General features: G+C 47.3%; 1 protein-coding gene across 1 annotated transcript in view; it reads left to right on the top strand.

The window, feature by feature from the left end:
• Positions 1-22,397, top strand: part of FBXL2 (F-box and leucine rich repeat protein 2) — a 433,116-nt gene that overhangs the window by 139,457 nt on the left and 271,262 nt on the right. Inside the window, exons 5-7 of the mRNA XM_086966812.1 lie at positions 1,394-1,488; positions 18,194-18,262; positions 18,347-18,442. Coding sequence (XP_086822938.1) covers positions 1,394-1,488; positions 18,194-18,262; positions 18,347-18,442 — 260 coding nt within the window. The remainder of the gene's footprint in view (positions 1-1,393; positions 1,489-18,193; positions 18,263-18,346; positions 18,443-22,397) is intronic.

Raw genomic sequence — 22,397 nt, 5'->3', positions numbered from 1 at the left:
GATTGGCTCTTTGAGGGCTTCTCGGGAAAGGCAAGGACGTAACCAAATGCACCATTTCCTATTGGCTTATCCTCTGTATAAAAAAGTACTATGACTTGATGAGAAAGACCCTCTGCAAGGTATTTGTGCCCCAGCCGCTGAGTACCATGCCTGCTTCTATGAAAGGCATCTAAGTTGCTGACTTCTGCCCAGAAGACCACGTGGCCATCCTTACATAATTTTGCTAAAAGTTACTACCTAATAGTCCCATCACGCAGTGATGGATACTTTGGCAACAGTGTGCTGCTTGATCGATGGATTTCTGGGTCTTTGAGAACTTCACAGGAGCCAAGGAAAGGCAAGGTGGTGACCAAATACGCCATTTGATATCGGGTGATCCTGCTTGCTTGTACAGATCCAATACTCGTTGACCAAGAAACCCTCTGCACGGTATTTGTCCGCACACCACTAGTGCTGTGGCTGCAATTGGGGCTCTCAGGAGAGGCGCCCCAGAAGCGGATGTCTGCTTGGCGGCCACGTGATCTTCTTCACATCATTTTGCTAAACCTTACTGCCTCACAGCCCAAACACATCTTGATGGATACTTTGCCAATGGTGTGCTGCATGGCGAAAGTATAGTGTGCAAACACCTATCATTACAGGTTACATTTCTAGGTTGTCTTTTCAGATCCTCCTAAACTTACTTCCCAGGTTTGATCAGATAAGAACTGGAGGTTGTGATAGGAAGCCAGAAAGGTTGAGGGAAGCTCAGCATTAATATTAAGAATTATATTTTAATGGCACACAGTGAATTAATAGACCAGCCCCCCAGCATGAATATGTTGTAATCAGTATTTTGCATGCTGAGACTGACGTATTGAAATAGGCCCTTCATAGCCGGATGTCCCCGCATGATTAAGAGCTGCATGTACTCTCTCCATGTGTACCTTTTTGGTTACCCTGTATTATGGCCTTACCTCCATCAACCAGACCTTTCTCACTCACACCTGCTTCTCCCTCTGTTCCTCCGCTAATGGCATCTCCTGCCCTGAGGTAACTTGAGAAAGACATGCCGGCCATAACATAAACCTAGGAAGGAAACCTCCATGATTCTGGACTTGGGTTAGATTGGAAGGTCAGCAGTCCTATCTCATTGTATGGAGATGTCAAACTCTCGGGGGTTGAGTGAAAGGTAACTCCATTAGTGCCATCTGGGTGATATGTTTGAAGTGATGTGATGCTCAACTTTTAATTGTGTCTTGCAATAAAAATTGTTTAAAAAATAATACAAAATTGTGTCTTGCATGGGTAGGAACAGAAAGTTATAATTTATTAATATTCTAGATTACAAACCTGGTACAAGACAGGACCAGCGTTTTAACCTTTCAACTCTGTTTTTTGTGTATGATGCAAGGGCCGTGTGGTGGAAAATATTTCCAGGCGCTGCAGTGGCTTCCTGAGACAACTCAGTTTGAGAGGATGTCTTGGTGTTGGAGATGCTGCTCTAAAGTAAGTGCCAAGGGAAATTATTTGAATATTCTGTAGTAATCACCTTTGACAAAAACACTAATATAAATGATTTTTCTCTTTTTTAAAACCTTTAACTTGTAATTATGTACGATAAACATAATAAGCACACCCAGGCCACATAAGTCTTGAGTAAAATGAAAATCCATGGTGTTCAACCAACCAAGAAAGCAAAGGTCGTAAGAATACTAAGGAATGTGGGGAACAAACGTTCAGGCTCAAGTAAAGAGTTCATGAACGGAAAATAGAACAACTGTTGTTCTGCTTTACAGAAACTGTGAAGATATCATTATAGGGGTCCAAGTAAAAAGGTCAAAGATATTGCAGTCCATCATAGGACAATGGGTTCAATAAGAATTGAAAGGAATGTTTTTCTTTAAGATGAAAATGTCTAGAGGCGAAGACTTTCCATGATGCCTTGGGTGATTGCAGGTACCTTGACTGTCTTACCACTTGTTGGGGGTTTATAAAGTATGTGTTCAAAAATTAAATCAATGTCCGCTTAGTCGCCATGCCTTTGTCCCACTATCATAGCACCTTTTTAGGACTGACCTGTATACAACTGTGTATCTAGAGTTGTTGAAAATGCACAAATTACTCCAAACTCATTACCAGTAATACTGAGAAAGGGTTTTGTATGAGTTGGGGCGTGCAATTCCTCTTGTCCGATACATAGGATATGCCCACCTTAAAATACAATTTCTCTGAGTCATCATTTACTTAAACGTGCTTGATGAATGCCTGTATTTAAAAAAGATTAATAATGGAGAAGTATTGTAAAACCGTTCTGGGTAACATAAAAATAAACTGGGGACATCATTCTTTATGCAGTCTGTGACCTTTCATTGATGCAGATGTCGGACTTTCCAGAATTCACAAGAGTTTATGGAAGTAACCCTGTAACTCCTAGCAAAATCTTCAAAATTCATTTTTTTCCCCATGCCAAAATATGCATGCCCCATAGCGAAATTCCTTTTGCTCTTCCTCCATTTTCCCACTCCTTATTAGGAGTACATTCTGACCCTTTCCTTTGTGAGGAGACATTGGGGAGGAGTTGGTGAATACCTTTAAGCGTGTAAGTTTTTAAGTGTGTGGAACGTCGCCCTCATTCAAGTTGGTGAGCGTGTGGAATATCTCCAGCATTCCGTCCCTAATACTGCCACATCCCACCTACTTCCAGGCTAGCTAGAACCCATATCCTGATGTAACATGAACCCTGGATTTATCAGAGAGACTACCATCAGAGCTCTGATATAATGAGAAAACTGTCTTAAATTGTCACCTCGCTACATGACTCAAAAAGAACAATTGATGGACAGAATCCAGAACAATGTCATATATTCACCCCAGTACACAGATCTGGGCCTAAATCCATTGTTTTTTTGCTCACCATGCCATTCCAGTTTGGACCCAGCCATATGCAAATTAGTCTTGACCCTGCGCCCAATGGGAACAGTCCAGCCCGAACTGCCAGGCCAGGTCCTCCCTGGATTGGAAACAAGCAGCCTAGGACCGGTTTCAAGCTTTCAGCCCATATCAGCCAGGATAGCTTGACTCGAGTGGCATGGAGAGCAGAGGACTCACGTCTGAGCATACCCGTCCCACTCGGGGTGACACATTGAAAAAGATCAATTGATGGACAGAATGCAGAACAATGTCATACATTCACCCCAGGACAGAGATCTGGGCCTAAATCCATCGTTTATTTGCTCACCATGCCATTCCAGTGTGGACCCAGCAATGTGCAAATCAGTCTTGACCCTGCGCCCAATGGGAACAGTCCAGCCCGAAATGCCAGCCCAGGTCCTCCCTGGATTGGAAACTGATTTACTTATGGCCAGGTGTAAACTGGGTTGGCAGGTGACTAAAAGAATTATGGATTTAACCCAGATGTCTTGAATGGGGGTGAATGTTTTGATTTGTTCTGTATTTTGTCCATCAATTGTGTGTCTTTTGCTTCCTTGCCCTAAGTGCCCTGGGTATGCCCAGACGTGGGTCTTGGGCTCACTGTGCCACTGGATTCAAGCTATCCTGGCTGAAGATGGGTGAAACCCCGAAACCGGTCCTAGACTGCTTGTTTCTGGTCCAGGGAGGACCTGGCTTAGCAGTTCGGGCTGGACTGTTCCCATGAGGCACAGGGTCAAGACTGATTTGCATATGGCCAGGTCTAAACTGGGGTGGCATGGTGAGCAAAAGAATGATGGATTTAATCCAGATGTCTTGACTGGGGGTGAATGTTTTGATTTGTTCTGCATTCCGTCCATCAATTGTGTGTCTTTTGCTACCTCACTACATGACAGCAAAAGGGACAAATGCATTATTATACAGATAAGTAGACTTCTGAAGTATGCTGTCCCTTGGCAAATGAGGAACTTTTAGGCCACCTTTAGTCATTGCTAGAAGTGTCATTCACATTTTGAAATAGCCCACAGTTAGTATGAATCATGTGTGGCAATAAACGTTCCCCTTCAGCCATTGCCTCGGCTGCTAATGCCATTCACATTTGGACCTGCCTAAAGGAAAGCTACTAATTAGTTGGGTTACCTGCAACATGAATAACTAGGTGCAAATTATTTCCTATCAAGAGTCCTAGCCAGGGCTTTAAGTGAACCGGGTCTCACTGGTGCTGAGCACGGCAGCTTTTTAAAGGGGGCGTCAAAACTGGTCTCTATCAGGCTCTGTTTTGTGCACTGGCACAGGTGGTCCATTTTTTCCCGGGCTGCAGTGACAGCAGGCAGATCGATGTGCGCTGCTCACACTGCTCACTTCACTAGTGGAGAAGTTACGGCATGACGTCATGCCAGGTGTGTGTTGCAAGGGAAGGGAAATCCTTTAAAGAGGGTAATTTTCTCTCGGGAATTCCCTTCTCTTTTTGAAACTCAGGAGCAGCAACATTGTCATGGTGTCACCAGGACTTTAAGTGGAAGCTTTTTCAATATTATATACAAGCCGTAGATGCAGCTTATTTATCTTATGTTACTAACAACCATTGACCAAGACAATAGTCCTGGCTTGTTGTAGGTATGATGTTCAGTGGCGGTTCGCCGAGCAAGTGCTGTGGGGCGGGGTGGGGGAGGGCCAGGGTGAGGGGTAGTAAACTCCGGCATACAGCGCAATGGACTTAAGTAAATAAATATATAAATAAGACAATTTACATTGCCTGTGCTGCAACGCCAACTCGGGGATGCAGCGCACAATGTAAATTGTTTTATTTATTTATTTAATTACTTAACTCCATTCCGTCGTATGCTGGAGTTTACTACCCCCACCCTGCCTATCCCCCGCCCCGCCCCACCCCACCGCCCCACAGCACTCGCTCGGATAGCCGCCCCTGATGATGTTACTTGTTGTATCATATATCTCAATGCAATGACAGAAACAGCAAAATACAAGACGGGAGGCACACTATGCTAGGCACAGGTTTTTTACTTATGTGTTTTAAGCCACACCCTTAATTACACTGGCCAGGCCCCTTTGAGAGACCCCCTGTTTTTTCATCTCACCCCCAGTCCTAGCCTAATCGCCCCCATATGCTGTCAGGGTGGTTTGCGCCGCACAGCTCCACAACAGGCTTCACAATGCTCGCGGAGGGTCTGTGAGGCCAATGTTTGAGGTGGCGGTGATGTTGAAGACACACCATGTCACTTGGAAAGGTGACAGGAACCAGAATCTTATCTATTGAAGGTGTAGCATGTGTGGTGATTCTGGGGCCAGAGGCAGAAGGGTCAGTTTCTGCACTGCACTCCATGCTGTTGTCTTTCGGCCTTGAAGCGCTGCTTTGTGCAGGCCAGGTTCTGTAATGTGCTTCATTCAGACTCACTTTGTGTACTGAAATTGGCAGGGGTAAGCTGTTCTCAGGCAATGTGCCATATTAGCTGTTTCTGTGGCGGATGACTGTGTGTATAGGGCAGCAGCAGATACATGTGCAGAACAAAAATGACTGGGACGCAGATTTGCACGGAAAAAGGTGTTAGAGGCAAATAATGAGATGATTTGTGTACACTTAAAAGCACCTGACCATCAAAATACAATCGGTGTTTATGTTTACACAAGTCCTAAAAAGAAGTGGGGGGAACTAACCAGGTTAGGCAGTATGCAAGTGAAATCATGATGCGTGCCATCACAATGCATGATGTCACGACGCGTGGCATTGCCTGTGACTTCACATGTAGTGGACTCACTGGAAGTGACATCACAAGAAGTAACATCAGATATTAAGACCTCAATACCAGGTATAGCATGAGTACTTTAAAGCCTATTATGAGATTTAACAAATTAGATTTGGCTTTGGGGTTGTGCAAAAAAATTGGCACACTCCCACCTCAAAATCTGGGCCTCAACTAATACATTTATGTTTTTTACCAATGCCACAAAGAAATTGGCAACAAGAAGAAGCATGGCAATAGATCTGTCATGCTTAACTGATTGCAAAGTCTACATTTTAAAATATTTGATTGCGTTAAGGCATCTGCTGTGAAGGTGCCCAGTAAATCTCAGAGAATAGTAATAATAGTGAGATAACTCTGGTGGTTAATGCAGTTGCTGGAGAGATCTCTGTTTTGTAAAGTCCCAGATTTGAATCAAAGTAGTAGAGAAGGTAAATGTGTCTCCTGCGATGCACATCATCTAACACGCAGATGACAGATTTTTATTTTATGTAGGTAGTAAAGTGGGTTACTGCTTTTAAAACAGAGATCCTGCGGTTCATAAATTGTGATCCTTCTAAAAGCTCACAGTGAGGAATGAAGGGCATGTGACTCCTACACCTTGTAATCCTCACTGTCTCGTGTAACTCATCTTGTACGTTGATTTACACATGTACATGATTTATTATCAATGTATATTGTGTATGTTACGTAAAGAGTTCTGACACCCTGCATTGGGTTATATAGCGCTATAAAATAGTGCTATTGAAATTATTTGTGTAAATACTGGGACGGACCAACACACCTGATATTCTTACAGTACATGCATTTATTATATACAGGGACTGAACAAAGGCAAAAGCACGCCTCTCTTAAGAACCTGTGAAGAGATAACATTCTGCGTGCCTTTGTTTCCCCTCTGTGGCATTCACACATACGAATGCAACACGCACGCTCCTACAAAAGCCGTATGTAACCTTACCGGCACATAAATGTCTGTACAACTGCTTTTCCCTCCCTGGGAGAGCATGGCGTTATACCTGTATACTGTACCTTGTAAATACCTCAATAAAACTATTGGAAATAAAAAAAAAAAATTAAAAAAAAGTGTGAGGTTCCAGGCCACCTCCTGTCAGGATATTCAAACAAAAGGAGGCCTAAAGGTCTGTTAACTTTAGCCCAGCTGGAGGTGACAAAAAAGCTCCATCGCTGCTGAATGTGTCCCGATGTCTGAAATTTACACCAGGACATGTAAAGCATATTTCTGTGGGGACCAACTTGTTGGCGAGGGGAGTGGGGCGGCGTCCACCCTGTGAAAAGAGTGGGTGGATGCTGTGTACCTGCCTGTGTCCCCGACTTGTGGCAATGGGGGAAAAAATGTCTTGCGTGTTGAACGTACAGCTATGTTACTATGAACATTCAGCAACAACAGTGCAATGACCATTGGTAATGCATCACTGCCCTTCACTGAGTTTTCAACTGATTGTGATAAAACGTTTAAAAACTAGGGCAGCACTTTAAATACCAAAGAACAATGCATCTAAGGTTGTACAAACACAGCTACATGTTCGGATTGATGTGGTCAAGACAATGTTGCCAATGTGCACTCTCACTTGAGAAGTGTGATAAACCAAAGTTCAACAAGATAATTGTAATGCAATGTACATCCACGCCTGATGCCTAGTCCAGAGGCAACTGGTAAATGTATGCAAGTCTGTAGGAGGACCAATCTTCCCACTGGTGGGAGCACAAATCCAGTAACAAAATAAATTGTTATCACTTATCTATATCAAGTTGTGATCCAGTTAATACATTTTGATGCAAAACCGTTCTCATGTTTCGAAAGGAATTTTTATTCTTGATCATTCCTTCATTAACGGCATAATTTATTTCCACAATGAGATATTCCATCCAATATTATTCTTCCATGACATAATCAACAACCCAATGCATTTCCGGTCCAGAACACGACCCTTCGTCAGGGGTCATCCTTCAAGGTTCTAGAAAACAAGAGAGCAGTCCATAGCAATTGCCTTCTAACATCAAACAAATGCCCAAGTCTGCATCAACATAAACACTTCACCGTAACACTATCACGTGAATGCTCGTGTATAGCAATCAGAAGTGTCGGCTTCCCTGTAAACCACAATACCTAAAAGTGCATTTAGTGCTCGCTATAACATACCGAATAGTGCATCAAACAAATGTAAAAGTAAGATACAATGTAGAAACAGGTTTCCACGAGACCCCACTGTCCCGTATTTTCCATGTAAGTGTGACGTGCTCGAATGCATGTCTTCTAAATAAAACAAAAATACAGCCGCGATAATCAAAGATACACCCGTAGTGGCTGTGAGTGCGCGAAGCGTGTTGTGTCCTGCCAGACACGTTCTAGTGTCTCGACAGGCACTGGATTAGTAACCACTCCCCCTATGGGAGTGGGCACACATACACCCCACACCCAACCACCACCGGCGTCGCAAGTAACGTGACCCGGCTAATAAATGGGCCAGGGTGCACGTAACCATGGCCAGATATACCCTGTAATTACCGGTGTCTGAGTCACGTCCTTCTAGAATGCATGAGGGCCTAGGGCCCTGCGCCAGACATTACAAAGCGTGTTGGAAAATACTCTTGATACCATGCATCGTGAGGACAAACGAATAGCAGAGCTGTTGCTTACCGAGGGACCGCGGACCGCAAAGTCACGAACCGCGGAAAAGGAATGCCAGAAGGAAATGACGTGGCCATTTAAACCCGCTGTATGTCATTGAAGAATAATATTTGATGGAATATATCATTGTGGAAGTAAATGATGCTGTTAATGAAGGAATGAACAAGAATAAAAATTCCTTTTGAAACATGAGAATGGTTTCGCATCAAAATGTATTAACTGGATCACAACTTGATATAAATAAGTGATAACAATTTTGTCACTGGATTTATGCTCCCGCCAGTGGGAATAACCCTCGCATGTGCCTACTCCGTGGGTTACCAATACATACTTACTTGCCGGTCGGCATTCTGCCTACATTCTCCGTCACACTATGAAATAATGTCAGCCAACAATCGCAGCTCTTAGTGGTGGTCATTGTTGGCCGCAGATTTATTAATATCAATAATGATTATTAATAACAATATTAATAACATACTGGTTGTACAATCTTCATTTGCGAACTCTAGCCATCAATCATGCACATTACATTACAGATTATGACACCTCCCTCTGGTACAGGTGTCTGTCTTTAGTGCACTCATCAGTTCGTAAATGGCACTTGTGTACAACCAGTTCTTAGTCAGTTTATTGGTGTTCCAGTAGTTAGTTGGCCACACCCCTTTTGGGTGTCATGGAGGGGAGCTTCTCTGCCTGGAGTTAGGTCCCCAGCTCGCTACCATTTGTGCCCTGCCGTCCGGCCGGGTCTGGGCCGCGAGTGCCGTCTCCATCTGTTCCTCCCCTCCTTTGTGCGGCCACGTCACCCTGCCGTGCGGCATTGAAAAGTGAGTGGCCCTCCTCCTACACACCGCCCACCGGTGTGTTTGGTTAGCCAACGATTGTAGGATTTCTGCCAAACGCCTTCCCCACTGTCCAGCACTGCGACTCTGCTGTTCCTCAGGTGTGGGTGGGTGGGCTTCAAACGATGTCGTTGTCGCGCCGCTCTCCCAGCTCCTTCGAAGACGTTGTGCTTCTGCTGGGGAGCGGCGGTGCTTAAATCCTCTTGAGCCCCCTAGAGGGTCTCAGGTGAACCCCCTTTGATTGGGGGGTTCAAAGGTAGCAAGGTTGACCATTGGGCGCTCCCCGTGGGCGCCCAGGTCACGAGGTCACTTCCTGTCGGGGTGGCTGGTGCGCACCCCGTTTCCGCTGGTTCTGGCCGCTTCGGGGCGCCCAGAACCAGTTCCCATCCCCCTGTTGGCACCGCGTGGGTTATGGCGCCGGCCCTCGAGCCTCCCCCACCCTGCGGGCGGGTGCGGCGGCCTCTGCAATAACCCTCGCATGTGCCTACTCCGTGGGTTACCAATACATACTTACTTGCCGGTCGGCATTCTGCCTACATTCTCCGTCACACTATGAAATAATGTCAGCCAACAATCGCAGCTCTTAGTGGTGGTCATTGTTGGCCGCAGATTTATTAATATCAATAATGATTATTAATAACAATATTAATAACATACTGGTTGTACAATCTTCATTTGCGAACTCTAGCCATCAATCATGCACATTACATTACAGATTATGACACCTCCCTCTGGTACAGGTGTCTGTCTTTAGTGCACTCATCAGTTCGTAAATGGCACTTGTGTACAACCAGTTCTTAGTCAGTTTATTGGTGTTCCAGTAGTTAGTTGGCCACACCCCTTTTGGGTGTCATGGAGGGGAGCTTCTCTGCCTGGAGTTAGGTCCCCAGCTCGCTACCATTTGTGCCCTGCCATCCGGCCGGGTCTGGGCCGCGAGTGCCGTCTCCATCTGTTCCTCCCCTCCTTTGTGCGGCCACGTCACCCTGCCGTGCGGCATTGAAAAGTGAGTGGCCCTCCTCCTACACACCGCCCACCGGTGTGTTTGGTTAGCCAACGATTGTAGGATTTCCGCCACGCCGCAGGGAGGCTCACGTCTTTCTGCGGCTCCCCCCCTTGCCCCTTGGTTCGTGGCTACCTACCTCCTCTCCTTTTTTTTTTTTTTTTTTTTAAAGGCAACCAGCGAGCGCCATTGCGCCCCACAAGTTGCTCCAGAACACCTCCATTCCTTTGTCGGACAGATGCACCCCATCTTGTACGTAGAGCTCTGGGCGGCCTGGGTGGATGAGGCCGTGCCGGATTGATTCCAGGCCATTGGTCAAGCAAAACTTGTGCATGGCGATGTTTAACTTGCGCCTTGCGTTATCCACCGCTTTGTTGGAGTCGGCACCCCTCCAGTGCCTCCTGCTGATCATCTCTGACCAGACCACGGTCGTGGTCCCCAGCCATGCCGCCGCTTTGGTTAGGTCCTTCTGGATGGCTTGGCCCACCGCCTTGCGGCCCAACCGTGTTAGGTCGTTCCCCCCGAGATGTATGATCAGCACATCAGGCAGCCACGCTGAGTCTGCCATAAGGCCGTCCAGGGTCGGTAGTAACTGCTCCCATCTCATGCCGGGCCGTCCGATCCAGCGGATGTATGTCGCCTTGGGTCTGCTTTCTTTGTGCCCCACTCGCCGCCACCAGGACTCCATTCTGGATACGAATGAATGTCCCACCACCCAGACAAGCTGCGGGCGTCCCCCTGTCGAGAGAAAATGCTCCATTAGGTGGCTTTCTGCGCACCGGGTGTGGACGAGGGAGGGCAAGAACCCTGCCGTGCGGCATCCCAAGGCGGCTGCTCCCGCCCCCCCCCCCCCCCCCCCCCCACTACCCCTCTTTTTTTTTTTTTTATATGAGATGTGGGCGTATGTACGACTTGTAGGCCCTGGAACACCATCTGCCCACGGCCTGAATCCTGTCCTCTGGCATGCCATGCTGCGATGCCGAGGTCGCCGCCCCGATCCTGAAGGAGTGCGAGGCAAATGATGTTGCCTGAAACCCAGCCTTACTGAGGCCCCGGCGCATTACAGCTGTGAACTGGAACCTGCTCAAGTTCCTTCCATCCTGATGTATGAAGAGGGGACCCTCGCCCGCCGGGCGGGCCGCCATGTATTTAAACAGCCAGCACACTGCGCAGAGCCCCGCCTCTGGAATACAATGTAGGCGTATCGTCGTCCCCTTTCGTGCCCTATCCGTTTTGGACTGCCTAAGCGTGAGCTCCACAGCTCTTACCATCGGCTTGATGTCCCTTGCTTGCAGGCAACGTTGTGCCGGGCCTGATTTGTTGGGAGCCACTATCTCACTTACCCGAAATGCTCCAAAGAAAGCCGTGGTGAACGCGGCCCCGAAGAGAAGCCGCTCATATTTGTTTGGAATGATGCTGGTTAGGGCACTCAGTAGCTGCCCCAGCTTGTCGAAGTCAATGGGGCGCCTGCCGTCCTTCTTGGTCCCCTCAACTCTTCGCCATCCTTTCAAGGCTGCCTTTAGATAGACAGATGCCATGGGGTCCTCGCCTGTGTAGAGCCTGGCAAAGTGAGCAATGGCGGCCAGGTGCGCCTGGGCCCAAGACCTTGTTTTCTTGGCATCGAATGCCCATTGCACAAATTTCTCCACTGCTGTGCGCGCCTTTGCTTTGTCCTCTAGTGACTCTATGCCCCCAATTCTCATTACTGTGGCCGCGTATTTCTTGTATCTCCTGTGCGCCTCAGAGGTGAGCGAGTGCCCAATTAATCTGGACAGGTCAACCCCCCCAGGTCCCACAGGTATGGTGGAAAGGGGGTCATCTCCTTGTCCGCCCCGGGTACAAGTTGTCTGAACCGCTTCATCTGGGACCGGGATAGCGCGTCTGCCACTGTGTTCTCTGTCCCTGGCACGTGTCGAGCCTTCAGCTCCAGGTTCCCCTCGAGCTGCAATTTAACCAACTCTCGCATTAGCCTCAACATGTCCGGGCATCTTGCTGCGCCTCTGTTAATGGCCTGCACTACCCCCTTGTTATCCGACCATAAGGTGAGTTTCAAGTTCCTTATCTCCTCTTTCCAGACGGTCAGAGCCACTATTATTGGGAACAGTTCGAGGAAAGTGATGTTTTTTGTGAGCCCTTGCGCATGCCACCTGTCTGGCCACTGGCTGGCACACCATCTGTTCCCCAGGACCGCCCCAAAGCCCAGGCTCCCAGCTGCATCCGTGTAGAGGGATAGTTGCTCAGCGGTCACCCAACCCCTTTTCCAGATCAGAACACCATTGAACTCCCGCAGGATGTCATCCCATACCTGTAGATCCTGCCTCACACCCGTGCTCAGCCGGATGTGGTGGTGTTTGTGGGTAACGCCAGCTGTTAGCGCGGTCAGGCACCTGGAAAAGACCCTCGCGGGCGGGATGACCCTAGCCGCAAAGTTCAGTCTGCCTATCACCCCTTGGATATCCCTGAGGGTGGCCTTGCGCCGGCCCCGTAGTTTGGCAATTTCTTCCCTGAATTCCTGCACTTTATCCGGGGGGAGCCTGGCGGTCCCTGCCGTGGAGTCCAGTTCAATGCCCAAGAACGTTAGTCTTGTTGTTGGGCCCGTCGTCTTATCTTTCGCTAGAGGGACCCCGAGTGTTTCTGTCAAGGCTTCGAACGCTGCCAGCGTACTGGCGCACATTGTGGATCCTGCCGGGCCTGTGAACAGGAAATCGTCCAGGTAGTGCAGCTTCCCGCCCCCTTGGTGCATGTCATGGAGGGCCCATTCCAAAAAGGTAGCGAATTGCTCGAAATAGGCGCAAGATATGGCACAGCCCATGGGCATGGCCTTGTCGACATACATGTCCCCTTCCCATTGGAAGCCCAGCAGATGAAAGCTGGTCGGATGAACCGGCAGTAAGCGAAAGGCAGATTCAATGTCTGCCTTGGCCATGAGGGCTCCCTTCCCTGACGCTTTGACTAGTGCGATCGCGTCATCTACTGACGCGTAACCAACCGAGCATGCTCCCGGGTCAATGCCATCGTTCACGGACGCCCCTTCGGGGTATGACAAGTGGTGTATCAGCCTAAATTGACCCTTCTCCTTCTTGGGAACCACTCCCAGTGGGGAGACGACTATTCCTGCATGTAGTTCCTCAGGAAGGGGGCCCTCGATTCTACCCAAGCTCTTCTCCTTTTCTATCTTTGCGCTCACCACCCGGGGATGTTGCCTCGCTGACTGCAAGTTATTCGCTCCTGTCAATGGCAGCGGACCTTGAAATGGGATAGTGAAACCTTCCTCAAAACCCTCCACCAGTGCCCTGGCGTCTGCTTTGTTTGGGTACCTGTTTGCTAATCTGCGCAGCTGTTACGTATTAATGGGGGACCTAGCCAGCTGGCAATGTTGAACGTCCACTAGAGCCCCGCCCCCACCAGCCTTTGGGCTAGTGCTTCTTGTGTTTCTCTTTCTTTTCACTTTTTGATTCGCGCTTGGAGCCTTTGCACGCCACCGCAGCGTGCCTCCCCCCGCAGCTTGAGCATGCGTGTTGGAATTTGCACGAGGAGCCCCATGAACAGTCCCCCGCATCGTATCTCCAGCATATTGCCTTGGTCGCGGGGGGGGGGAGTTGGATCTCCCGGAGGAATGCTTTTGGTAGTTTTTGTTCTTCCCCTTATGGGACGAACTCCGAAAGGACTGATCAAATTTGCCCGTCCAGGCTCTCACTTCTTTGGCCGCGAGCATCTTATGAATAAAACCTGACACATCCTCCTCGTTCCATTCCATCTCTGGGTGCCTCTGCATCTTTAATCTGAACCCCTTATCATATTCCAACCATGCATCCCCAGGGAATTGCCTCTGCGCTAAGTGTATGTTAGCCTCGTTCAACCATAGGTCAGCTGCGCAATGGGGGAACCTCTCTACTATGATACACGCCATGATCCTGAAAGCGTCTAGCCAATTCTCGAAATTCCGCTCCTTTCTGGCCCCGCGCCTTTCCCTTTTGTCATCCTCTTTCCTATCACAAGTGGTCAGGTCGAGGCCCTCCAGTTGTATTTCCAGGAGCGAGAATATATCTATGAACTCCTTGCGCCATATCCTCTCCTTTACTGCGAGAGGAATAAGGCACGCGAGCCCCGTGGCTTTCGTCGTCAAGGAGGCAGGCCCGGGGGATGGCCTGGCGTACAGGTCAGTGCCTAGCCCCCCCGACCCTGGGCTCCCGGAGCCGGTATTGTACCCCCACCCGAGTAGCGGGGAAACCTGATCACCTTGTGCGGACAGGCCCACCTGCTCTTGTACCCTTGTCTGCCGGGCCCACCCTGGATCAATCATATGCCATGTTAAACCCCCTGTTTCCTCCGCGCGCTGTTTCCTAGGCCCCGCAGCCCCTTGCCCTGAGCCGTTCAGCAATGCCGGCGCCAGCGATTTCAAGCATTCTTTTACAATGGTACTAATATGCTCACCATTAACTGATCCGTTGGTCGTCTCGCCCTGCTTGCCGTTGTCCAACCTCGGCGGCGGGAGCTTCTGGCGCACCTTTTTTGGGGGGTTTCTCTTGGAGGTTTTCTTCCTTGGCGTGGTCTTGGGCTTTTTGGGTGCCGATGGGCCCGCTTCCTCTTCCGTCTGGCCGTCCGGCCTATTCTCCTTTCCTTTGGCCAAGTGGGGTTGGAGCCAGTCGTCGCCGTGTACTGCCGATATCTCGCGGATTCTCTTCAGCACTTCCGCCATCTCTTCTGGCTGATCTTCAGCCATGTTGCCCACCACCCCTTGTTTCTGCGTCAGGTCGTACGTGAGGGAACCGTGTGATGCGTGTGCCGTTGGCTGGCTCTGAGCACGCTGTGCCCTTTTTCAGGTCAGCTCCGCCTGATGCGTGAGGTTTTCGGGGGGGAGGGGGAGGTGAGGCCGAGCAGGCGCTTCCTCGCTGTGTGGCGTGCTCGCCCACGTGATCAGCGGGAAGGTGTGGCTCGCTCCGGCTGCGAGGAGTTTTCTTTAGCGGGCTGCCTTCTGCGCCGCTGAGTCGTGTCGCTAGGCCCTAGGCCTGGTCTCTGCGGGCTGGTATCTGCGCCGCTGGGTCGGAGAGGAATTCTGGTCCCGCCTTCGAACTTCCTAGCCCGTGGATGTCGACCGTGTGATACAGCGGCCCAATGCGCGCTCAGACGGAACGGTCGCTTACCGCGCTGGAGCTTGGCTGGGTCGCCGAGCTCGTCTTCCTTCTCAGTTGCTTCAAATCACCGGCGTCGGGTTCTCTGAGAGCTGGGCGGGAAACCTGTGAGGCGCGCTGCTCTGCGGAGTCGTCCTTCTGCCTCGGCAGTCCTTCGTCGTCCCTTGCCGCAGTCGGTCCTCTTCAAACGATGTCGTTGTCGCGCCGCTCTCCCAGCTCCTTCGAAGACGTTGTGCTTCTGCTGGGGAGCGGCGGTGCTTAAATCCTCTTGAGCCCCCTAGAGGGTCTCAGGGGAACCCCCTTTGATTGGGGGGTTCAAAGGTAGCAAGGTTGACCATTGGTCGCCCCCCCGTGGGCGCCCAGGTCACGAGGTCACTTCCTGTCGGGGTGGCTGGTGCGCACCCCGTTTCCGCTGGTTCTGGCCGCTTAGGGGCGCCCAGAACCAGTTCCCATCCCCCTGTTGGCACCGCGTGGGTTATGGCGCCGGCCCTCGAGCCTCCCCCACCCTGCGGGCGGGTGCGGCGGCCTCTGCAAGGTTGGTCCTTCTACAGATTGATGTGGTCACATACACAAATAATTATCGCAAAATATTCCCATGTCACCATGCAAGACCAGTTTTACTCTGATTAAGCAAAGAATTGTGGCATAAGGGTGAAATGCTCCTAAATGTACATGCATAATTTCCATTTCCACAGTCAGCGGATACAATGCATGCCCACACAAGACACAAAACTTCACTTTGTGAAGCGTGTGTGGTCCTCCTCTTGTGGCATTAATTGTTAAAAAATGTATAAACCACACATAAAAAACATTCCTTTAAAAAATATGAGGCTGTGTGTTTTAAGGGGTTACCCAAAAACTGTGCGTGTACTTCAAACCTGAGCTAAAGCCTATCCAGGAATAGCACAGTAGGGCCATCTGACAAGGCAGTCAAATCACCACACCAATGCCCTACACAAACCGTGTGCTTACTTCCAGCTCCGGGTATATTGCAGTTCTACCGATCCAACTTAATCTAAAGGGTTTTAAGAAGATACTGACCTAGAACGTCCTGTGTCCTCACTTATGGAATTCTGTGACCCCAAAGCCCCAGCTCTCCTTCCTGGGGTAGTCATTGACTGTGGATAAACATCTGATCAGGAGCGGTCAAGTCTGTTCTCAGGTTCACCTCTAGGTGAACCTGCAGATTACAAGAGGTGTTTCAGAAGGGCTGCACTGGGAAATGTAGAAAAAGAATAAATGTAGAGAAAGGGATTGAATAGGACTTGAGATCGACAGTGTGGTCATTATAGGTTAATGGATGAATGATTAAACACGTATGAGCAAAACAGGCACTATTAAGACTGGGCAGTGGAGTAAGATGAAAGGGGTTGGTTGAATGCATCTGAATCAACAGGGAGGTGGATGAGTGAGTGAATGAGTGAAAGTGGGAAAACTGGGTCAATGACATTTAGAGTAATTGGGTTTCTAAATAGGAGAAATATTGACTATGCAGAAGAACAACTGGGAGGGTGAATGTCAGATGTATGGAATGGAAGAGTGACTGCATGGAAGAGTCCCTGGAGTCGAGATAAATGAATTAATTGACGAGTGCTATTGGAAAGCAATTCATGATTAGACAGTCAGGAATTTAGATCACACTTCCTTTGCTCCCACAACCACGCCTGGGAGCAGGCTTATATGGCAGACAAGTGACATTAACCAACAGTACATTGAAAAGTAATAGGATGTGGCAAATTTACATGCAGAAGCGGATGCGCTTCCATGAAAATTGAAAGGGAGGGCAGGTCTCCTGATCCTCGAACACCAACAATGGTCGCTATTTTGCTTATTATGGTTAGGTTTATTGGTGGGAGAAACAGTTCCCTACTTATCTTATCTTTAGGGTCAATTTCAAGTGATATGTGTTCAGTCGGAGCTGAGCGGTGTCACTGTCGTCTGGCAGTAAGATGTGAGGACGAGGAGGGAAAGTTGGCAGTGGGTGTAACCAAGAAGCCCATGTCATGTGTTACATCCTTAACTAGCCTTGGACTTTTATTGGCCAATCACAGTTTGTATGGTGGGACATGCAGGGCTAAAACTATAATAGGGTGATGTAGAGTAGCATATAAACTAGTTGGTGATCACATTGAAATGGAATAATCCTTTTGATTACATTCAAAGTTCTATTTGCTGCCTTTACCATATATCTCCGCACGCACCCAAGGTATCACTACAAACGTATTGGTAGTATGAAAAATTGTATAAGAAAGATGTTTTTTCCAATGCTTTGGTTAGTAGCTCATTAACAATATCTTGAAATAGACTAAATATTTCATTCCCCTTTTATCTGTTTGTTTAATGTTGCAAACAAATTTAACAAATCATGTTGGCAAGGAGGCACAATTGGCATTCTGATCTACCTTGTTTTATCCTACTCATAAATAGAACTTATGGTACCATACTGACCTCTAGTGGCTAAAATATATATATGAAATTAAAGTAAACTTTTTCCCAAAGATTGTTTTTTATTGAGTTTCATAATGAAAGAAAATACAAAGTGATGCAACGAAAGTGCATTGCCACAGTAAGACATATTCCATTTTATGAAAGATTAATTGCATACTTTTTAAAGAACAGCGTCTGTCGAGAAGGCGCCAGCATTGGAAGCATTAACCTTTAAAGAGTTAGGGTTCATAGTAATGTAACCGGTGCTGATGTACAGCGCTCCGATACTTTCGGGTCGAGCCCGCGCTATATAAAAATGCAAAAGAAAAATAAAGATGAACGGGATATGAGCGAGAGGGTTGAAGCCTAAGAGGGGGCGACGTAAGGGGGAGGAAGGTGAGCTTTAGAGAAAGAAGCAAACATCTGCAGTCATTAATGTCGTTTCTATTTTGTTGCCTTTACCTCCATAGGACTTTTTCACAGAACTGTAAAAATATTGAATATTTAAATCTGAATGGATGCACAAAGATCACAGACAGGTAAGTAGAAAATATAGTTTTTCATAAGATGTTTTGCATTTGTACGTGCTTGGAAGAATTGTAAATCTGTTTGTTATTTTGCAGCACGTGTTCGAGCCTTAGCAAATTTTGTTCTAAGCTGAAACTGCTGGATTTAACTTCATGCGTTTTGATCACTAACTACTCTCTAAAGGCTTTAAGGTGAGGATTTTAATACTTTCTGTAATTAAATACTGATCTATTTGTTTTGCACATTGTGGTTAATTTTCAATCAAGACCTGGCCGGACAGACATTTTATTCCACTTGGGCATTTCCCCGGTGGGCTGGAGTCCTTAAAGGCCGGCTTTGAAAGCTCATGGAGGCTCCTGGTGCCTCTTTCCCTTTCCCCAGCTCCCTTTTAGGAGGCGTGGTGTGGATGAAGTGCGAGAGGAAGGGAGGGGAGATGTAGAGCAAAAGCGATTAGAGAGGTAGAATAGAGAAAGGAGAGTTGAGAGACGGAAGAAATGGATGGAAAGAGCTTGCGGAGAAGACAAAGGGAGCGGACGTGGTTTGAGCAGGTTTGCCTGGGCTGCTGTTGGATCCCCAGTCCAACCCTGTCATTTATTGCAGGTTTTTTACTTTGCTGCATGGCAGGGCCGGCTTTAGGGCAGTGCGACTGGTGCGACTGCACTGGGTGCTGACCTGTGGAGGGGGCGCCAACCTCAGGAGGGCCGCTGTGTTTACCAATAGCTTATGATTGGAGAGCCGAGGGGCACTTTTGCCCGGTGGTAGTGAGAGTATCCGGGGTGGCGGCCATGTGGAGGGGGGCGCCAAATTTGATTGCCGCATAGGGTGCCCCCAGCGCCAAAGCCGGCCCTGCTGCATGGTTAATTTTGCTCATCACTTCTAAGATGCACGTTTAACATTTTCGGCAGCGTAGTTCATGATTGGAGAAATGATAAAGAGCACAAACCATTATGTACGAGTAGGCTTGTTTTGCACCAGACTTAGATGTTTCTCAATCTTGAATTTCCAGGTTTAGGATAAACATGAACACAAGTCCTATGGGAAACCCGGAATTGCCCCTGGAAACTGCTCCTATAAAATATTTTTTTAATCCGACATAGACATCCAGGTGTATTTTGTACCTGAGGGAATAAGTAAGCACTTTTGCATAGAAATGTCTTGTTGAATCAAGCCCAAAGTTAGTCTTTATGTAATGGTATTTTAAAAAGTGCAGACCTAGCTAAAAAGTAATTAGGAGCTCAAGTGGCAAAATGGCGGTGGGCAACCTCAACGGAGGAGCAGTTACAGCTCGTTCACATTGATAGAGAAGGGAGAGGAGTGACACAGGGCCAGTGGACATGCACAGGTGATTGTCGATGGGGCTCAACAAGGTGTTTCTTGAAGTGGTCGCTTGTTTGTTCCCAGTGGCGGCTGGTGACATTTGAAAGTGGTGAGGCGGAATCTGATAATCATACTGCACCATAGCGAGCGAGCGTAGTGAGCGAGCCCGAACCCCCTAGTGAGGGTTCGGTGGGAATTCCCACCAAGAAAATTGTGAAAAAAAATAGTGGAAAAATGGTGCATTTTCAAGCAAATTTGAGAAAGCAGGAAGGTTAATAAAGCAACTGTGAAAGTGCAGGTATTACATTATTAAAGAGCTGTCATATACCATAGGTAGCTGCTTATTCAGTATAACCACAGAGCTTTATAACCAACTTCAAGATACAATGCTTAGAACCTCACAGATTGTTTTGATTTAAACGGCAAACAACAAAAGAACCAACTAAACAGGTCACAAACTATCACCATTCAACATATTTACTTTTTGTATCTAAATTCAGCACGTCTGTCACTAAGCACAGCAAATTTTTTCAATTACTTGAACGTTAGTCAGCAATATTTTGAACAAGCCTGCTCTCTATAGAGAGCATTGCCAACGCATTGAGTCTTTCTTGAAGCATGGTGTTCCTCAGGAATGTCTTAATCCTCTTTAAGGCAGAAAAAGATTGTTCTGCCTCTGAGGTTGTCATAGGAGTGGTAATTACTATTTTTAGTAAAGCTACTGTCTCTGTAAATGTCTTTTCCATATTAAGTTCATGAATTAAAGACAGCAAAGACCTGGCATCTTTGGCCTTCTGGTACACCGGCATTGAGTACATTACTGTCAACTCACTTTTCAGGTCCTCTTGGTTGAGCATCGCATAAGCTTCCACAGCCTCATGCAGAGCATGCTCAGGGAAGGATTCATTATATTTTGCAAAGTATTTACTTTCCAATAATGCAGCACTCTCCAAATGTTTTGTGAAAGCAAAACGCTCTTGTGCATGCACAATTACAATGTCGCATATCTCTTTTGCACTTCGGACCAGAGTGGTGATGTTTTTCCTGTGGTTTGAAAAAGTTGAAGCCGCTGGCAGTTGGCTGTCTAAATTGTCAACCTCATCTCTCACTTTGTTTATGCTTGCGACAAACTCCGTGGTATATCTTTTCACAGAGACAGTATCTATGTCTCGTCCTTGTAACTGATTGTATAAAGTCTAGACATTTGACATTATCTTTTCAAATAAAAACAGAAAGAACTGAAACTCTCTATCTTTTTGTGTTCTAGCAAAGCCACAGGCTTCACTGTGACTTTTGAAATCAAAGGTTTCATTGGCTTCTATGGCTTCAAAACATTTCACAAGGTCCTCCCTATATTGAAATATTAGTTGGACTGTACGTATGTTATAGTTCCAACGTGTTGAGGTTCCCCTCGGAACCCTTTTGTCCACAATCTCCTGAAGTGCTTCCATTCTTTTTGGGGAACGTGAGAAGAATGCTGCCATGCCTCCTACATCCTGAAAGAAATTTAAATTCGTGTCTCGGAGATCTTTGATACTGCCTGTTGCATGATAAGATTAAGTTGGTGGGCGTGACAGTGCACATAATGAGCATACGGGTAGACCTCTCTAATTCTTTTCTGTACGACACCATGGTTTACACTCATTACAGATGCACCATCATAGCTTTGTGCAATACATTTGTTTCTTTGATTCACCTCTGGAAAAATGAAGTTGAGTTGATGCAGTATAGCTGCAGTAATGGTTTCTGCAGTGGAGTTTTTTAAATGAGTGAAACCATAGAACCTCTCCACAACATTATAGCCATTGTCCAGGTACCGAAAGACTAATACGGACTGCGTTTGTGTGGCAACATCAGTGGTGTCATCAGCCTGAATAGCCACAAAGTCTGTGTTTTGCAACTCTTGGACAATATGGCTTCTCATAATTTCTAGCATACACTCCAGGAGTTCATTTTGTATCGTTTTAGAGGTGCCCTTAAAGACTGTAGCACTTGCTAAATGTGCTTCCATCTCCTTGTTTATGCTTGCTACTAAACTACAAGACCCATGAATATTCCAGGATTTGTGGAACCTTACGATTCATCATGGCCTCGCAATGCCAGTTCGAAAGCACCACAGAAACGAATGCAATCAATTATTTTTGATAGTATGTGTCTATTCCTATCAACTGTTTCATTGTGTTTCTGTATTGTTTGGCGATATGCATCGCTGATGTGCTGCTCAATCGGTGAGTCTCCCAACATTCCCAGTCTCGTCACGTTTTCCATATGCTTTCTTGTGTGTGCATGCTTCTTTTTCAGACAGATGCTTCAAGTCTAACACTCCTTCTCTTGTCCAAGGAAAGTCACCATTAAACAGCAAGCAGGGGAAGCAGAACAGTCTATTTTTTTAAGGGCACCCTGTAAGCCAATCAACATTTGTGTACCAGGTGTTTGAGACTTTACGATTGTAAGATTTTCCTCTGTCCATGGTAACTTGTTGGAGTTGAAGGTCAGGCCGATCAGGTCCTAACCTCTTTATCTGTAGTTTATCTTCTAGTGGGCGTGCATGGAATGACCGTGTAATTAATTGTTGTACCGTATTCATCTTGCCGATGCGGTCCGTACCAATATGAAAGAAGCCTGTCAATAGTCAAAGTACAACGTAAAAGATTTGGTGCAATAATATCAAATTTCAGTACAAATACATATATCTTGTGCATGACAGCAATATAGCTCCAACAGCTCATTTGAATGGCCAGCCAAGGGTGGCATTATACATGCTGCAGCCCCTGGTAGGCCTTGGGTGCACCTATGCCCTGGGTACCTATGGTACGCTATGCAGGGACT

Source organism: Lissotriton vulgaris, chromosome 4_1, assembly GCF_964263255.1.
Source record: "Lissotriton vulgaris chromosome 4_1, aLisVul1.2, whole genome shotgun sequence".
NCBI lineage: Eukaryota > Metazoa > Chordata > Amphibia > Caudata > Salamandridae > Lissotriton > Lissotriton vulgaris.
This window is presented reverse-complemented; position numbering and strand designations above follow the sequence as displayed.